Source organism: Tupaia chinensis, unplaced genomic scaffold (assembly GCF_000334495.1).
Source record: "Tupaia chinensis unplaced genomic scaffold, TupChi_1.0 Scaffold000442_1, whole genome shotgun sequence".
Taxonomy (NCBI): Eukaryota; Metazoa; Chordata; class Mammalia; order Scandentia; family Tupaiidae; genus Tupaia; species Tupaia belangeri.
Genome location: NW_006159947.1, coordinates 197,898 through 202,730, shown reverse-complemented (window position 1 = coordinate 202,730; position 4,833 = coordinate 197,898). Strand labels below are relative to the sequence as shown.

At 43.1% G+C, this 4,833-nt stretch overlaps 1 protein-coding gene across 1 annotated transcript in view; it reads left to right on the top strand.

The window, feature by feature from the left end:
- The window catches only part of BEND4 (BEN domain containing 4), a 48,956-nt gene extending 46,459 nt beyond the window's left edge, over window positions 1-2,497 (top strand). The window contains exon 6 of the mRNA XM_027774488.1: window positions 2,280-2,497. Within this exon, the coding sequence (XP_027630289.1) occupies window positions 2,280-2,497 (218 nt within the window). The remainder of the gene's footprint in view (window positions 1-2,279) is intronic.
- Window positions 2,498-4,833: the final 2,336 nt, after the last annotated feature.

The window sequence follows — 4,833 nt, the reverse complement described above, 5'->3', positions numbered from 1 at the left end:
CCCCTGGGGGGTGATTTCTCGCTTTCTGTCTCTCTGTCTCTCTCTCTGTCTTTCTGGCGAATGCACATACCCTGTAGCAAAAACCTCTCCAAAAAAAAAAAAAACTTAGATAATCCCCTTGCATTGGCACTAACAGCTGGTTACTGTGCAGCTGATTGGCACTGCTGTAGGCCAGGCAGAGGGAGGGGAGGAAGAACCAGGAGAGGCAGACACAAACTGACCAGGACAAACAAATGTCACTGTCCCAACCACAACACCGTTCACACTCGAAAATCATGTCAAGAGCTCAAAAATGAACCTGTAGTGTTCACTAGCAATTTTATTGGTTGGAAAGATTCCATATCGGTTTTCTCTGCATAGGAGTCAAAATTTTTCCTAGTGAGCCATCACCTAAAAAAATAATTATTGCTGATAAGGCCATGGCTCTTGGAAAGGGTATTCCCTGCCTGGCTGCCCAGCCAATGCTGGGCACATGCGTAACACACACACACACACACACACACACACACACACACACGTAAGCATGTTAGCAGCCGGGATTCCAGGCCCACCCCCAGGGATGGTGATTAGCAGGGATGCGGGAGGCCTGTCTGACACCTCTCCTAGGTGGCCCTGAGGCAGGACACCATCCGCAATGCAAATGCCAGGCCAGTCTGAAAATCCTGCTGACTCAGAGTGACTGGGTGAGGGAAGTTTCCCAAATCTGTTTTGGCAAATTGGCCGTAGTTTCCCGTATTCCCAACATCATCCAAGATGACAGAGTTACCGAGAGGCGGTACTGAGCCGAGGGGTTCTCCTGAGTGTCTCTGTGTCCTTGAGGAATTTGCCCCTGAGCTTATAAAGGAAAAAAAAAAGAGGGGTCTCACAACAGTGTCCTTTTCCAGAAATTCTTCTTCAGCCTCTCAGTGGAACTGAGAGATTAAAATATATTCCAAAGAATCAGTGCTGCTGTTCTGGAACACTGTCAGGACGCTGTGCACACGGGCGCGGTCCCCAGCACATTTCTCACTTGGGCCACATGTGCTCTTGGGGGAGGATACTAGGCAAGAGATGGTGATTGGAACCAGCAGTTTGCGTAATGGCTATGTCGCTGGACTCCCACGTAGTCGACCGCAGTTCACATCCTGGACCCGGTGGCTTAAAACTCATGCCGGGCGCGTGTGTGTGCGAGCCCAAGATCCCGAGAGGAGAATGGAGGAGAAGGGATTGTGGTGTGGCCATCCCCCCTGGGGGGGGGGTGATTTCTCGCTTTCTATCTCTCTGTCTCTCTCTCTGTCTGGTGACACACGCGCCCTATAGCAAAAACCTCTTAAAAAAAAAAAAAAAGAAAGAAAGAAATGGTGACTAACTGTCACCTGTAGGCAGCTGAAACTGTCCTTTCCTCCAGGCATATAAATTGCTGCCTGGTGAAATGAAATATTCAGAGAAGATGGCATTTTTAAAATATCTGCCAGTGTCTGTTTAGACAGTACAACCAGAGAAATGAATCTAGCCTATCGCAACATTTTCGAGAATGTGGAAACAAATCTTCTGTGAACTAAAACTTAGGCACCTTCTCGCTCGTTGAGACTCTGTCTTTTATTGTACTCTAGCTTCATATTAGTGGCCAGTTAAAGAATACCATGATTGGGACCAGCAGACAGCATAATGGCTATGTCACTTGACTCCCATGTAGTCGACTGCAGTTTGAGTCCCCGACCTGGTGGCTTACACTCTCGCCGGGCGCGTGTGCGTGTGTGCCCAAGATCCCGAGAGGAGAATGGAGGAGAAGGGATTGCGGTGTGGCCATTCCCCCTGGGGGGTGATTTCTCGCTTTCTGTCTCTCTGTCTCTCTCTGTCTTTCTGGCAAGTGCACACACCATATAGCAAAAATTTCTCCAAATAAAAGAATACCATGATAATATTCGCTATGCTTCTGGAGATAATTAACATTCCCAAAATGCAAGCAGGTCGTAGCATGGGTCTGGGAAGGGCTCTCTAGTCTGCACCAAGCACAGTGCATAACCTGACCTTATGAATCAGTTTCCCTTTCATTTCAGCAGCCCATGTCGCTGAGAAGGATTACTCTCTCACTCACGCAGTTGTTCCGCTTGGACATAAGGAGAATGTTTGTGTGGGATGAGTTGGGTCTGAGGAAGGACATCATTATAGCCTGGTCTGGATTTGCCATGCAGCTTTTCTTAGCGTCTGTTAACGTTTAAGCAGCCTGTCCCACCATCTTTTGCAAAAACCAGCTGTCTTTCTCTCTCTTTTTTTTACTGTTGTGTATATTCCCACAGAATTCATTAGGATGCACTGTACTTCCAACCCTGACTGGTGGATGCCTTCGGAAGAACAGATAAACAAAGTGTTCAGCGACGCGGTGGGTCACGCCCGGCAGGGGCGGGCTGTGGGGACTTTCCTTCACAACGGTGGCTCCTTTTATGAAGGGATCGATCATCAGGCTTCGCAGGATGAAGTCTTCAATAAAAGTTCCCAGGATGGATCTGGGGATTAGTGGACAAAATCTTTGCACTGTAGCAGCCAGTCCTCTCTGAAGTTCCAATTGTGAATGTCCTGTTGTCGTCACCTGAGCGTCCAAAGCATGTCATTTTGTCATACTTGACACATTCTCAACCTTAAAACTCTCCTGACCTATGGCCACAGTTCCCAAATAGAAATCCATTTTAGGGTTGTCTGGGAAGTCTATGGCACCTACAACAGACTTCTGGAATATTATATTAGAAAAAGAAGAAACTAAACTTGATTTTAAATGGTAACATTCTGAATGGTAGGTACGCTTCTAGTCACTGGTTCCACATTTTCAAGTAAGCTCTGACACTTGAGCAGAGCTGGACCCCAAACAAGGCTGAATTAGAGTTCCTGCCCATGAGAGAAGGTAGAGACAGGAGTTATTTTAAGGGACAAGGAATAAGCATTCTATTATTTTCATTCAAATAAGTTGTCTTTATGTTTTCAAAAAAGACTTGACTTTTGAAAAAGTCTCGTGAAAGTCAAAAGACTCAGTGAAAGTCGTAAGATAGGAAACTTTGAATGTTTCTTCATTACGAAGTCTATGATTAAAAAGAAGCCAGAGAACAGAGGCCACGTCTACACTCAGTAACTAGTTGGAAGTCAGCTCTTTTTTTTTTTCAATTATTTTCCCTAAATAAATAAATCCCACTGTGTTGGTCATGAAGGCACTCTGTGATCGCTGGAGTTTACAGACAATAGTGGTTTTTTTTTTCATTACGTCAGTCGAGAAATACCCAAAGATCCAAAACCATTTTTAAAGGCTCCATTTTGCAGGTTCATTGATCCACAGCTTCCACAGCCTTAGGCTTTGTTGACACCACGCCAATGTGATGGGGGTTGAACAAAGAATTTCAGTTAGTTGTTGGATGCACTGGAGACCAAGCGGGTGGTGTGACCAGTGGTATTGGCTGAATCAATGAGATGTTCTGGCATTGTGTACACACAACTTCAAGGCCATTCTGACTCTGCAGTGGGCTTGTCAGTAATCTTTGTGCAGTTCCAGGGTCTTTCCTGCTGAGTTGATCTTTAGAATTTGCGTGAAACTTCTGTTCCTTGTTGTCATTGATGTAAATATCTCATCCCAACTGTGTGTGCCTCTTATTCCCCGGTACTCCCCTGAACTACAAGCTCTGGCTAAGTTAACACTGTACCATCCCACTCAGTTTTCCCTGTTACATTTGTTGAGCTCCCGGTGTGAAATGAGTGCTGTCTTTGTGGAACCTTTCTTTGTTGGGGAAATGCTATTGAGGTGCTAGAATCCAAAGGCCTCCTTTACCAGACTAGTCCAGATTCCTGCATTTTTTGTGGATCAAAGGGCTAAATGGACAGCATTATCGAAGACTCTTAATATCATCTACAGACATGACTGTCTTGATAATTGGATGGAAATTCATTTCAGTTTATGAGGATCCATTTAAAAGAGTTTTCTTGTGTGTGCCACTTTTTGGTCAACGTAAAATCCTAAATTATTCTTTACATTCACTAGCTAATTAGTATCCATTACATGCAAATTCCAAAAGCAAATCCTGTAGCTTTCATTATGATTACTCTCTCTCACTCATTAAACAGTTTAATGTTTATGGAAATCATTTATCGGATCTGTTAAATAGTATAAGGAGAACTAATATTTTGATCCTATTTGGGGCAAGTTAGCTAAAATTTGGAAGTAAAAGAAATGATACAGATAAATGTGGTTACTTAGGGCAACCAGGAGACTAATATCTTTTATTATCCAAGGAAAAAAGATATTTCTTGAAGTTTTTAGAAGTAGAAAGTCAATGTCTTTTAAGTCTTTGAGGACATGAAATCTTTGCCAAAAGAAAAATACCACCATAGCTTCATCTGTCTTTCCATCTTTGTCTTTCTTCGCATTGGGCTTGAGTTACACTTACTATTGAGTATATGGTCCTTTATTAAAATATAATTTTATTTTAAAAATTATAACATTCAATCACTGTATATCTTTACAGCACAGAAAATTAATTTTCCCTGCATAAATACACTGTATGTTAGTCCAAAGATATTACTATACACATTGTCATCAACAATAGTTTTCCATTTTTGTGTCTGTTGAATGTTTTGCTTCCTTTTTTTTTTCCCCTCCATCTCTTTCTCCCACCCTCCCACTTCCAATTTCCCATCCTCCTCCCATACTACCTCTGGTATACATAGTCGCCTTCCATGCTTTCAGTCTCTGTGGAAGAGTGCACACATTCGATAGATAATAAGTGGGGATATACAATGCCTCTCTTTCATAGTCTGACTTGCTTTGCTTAGCTTAAAGCTTCTATATTCATCCACTCTCTTTCTTTTTTTTTT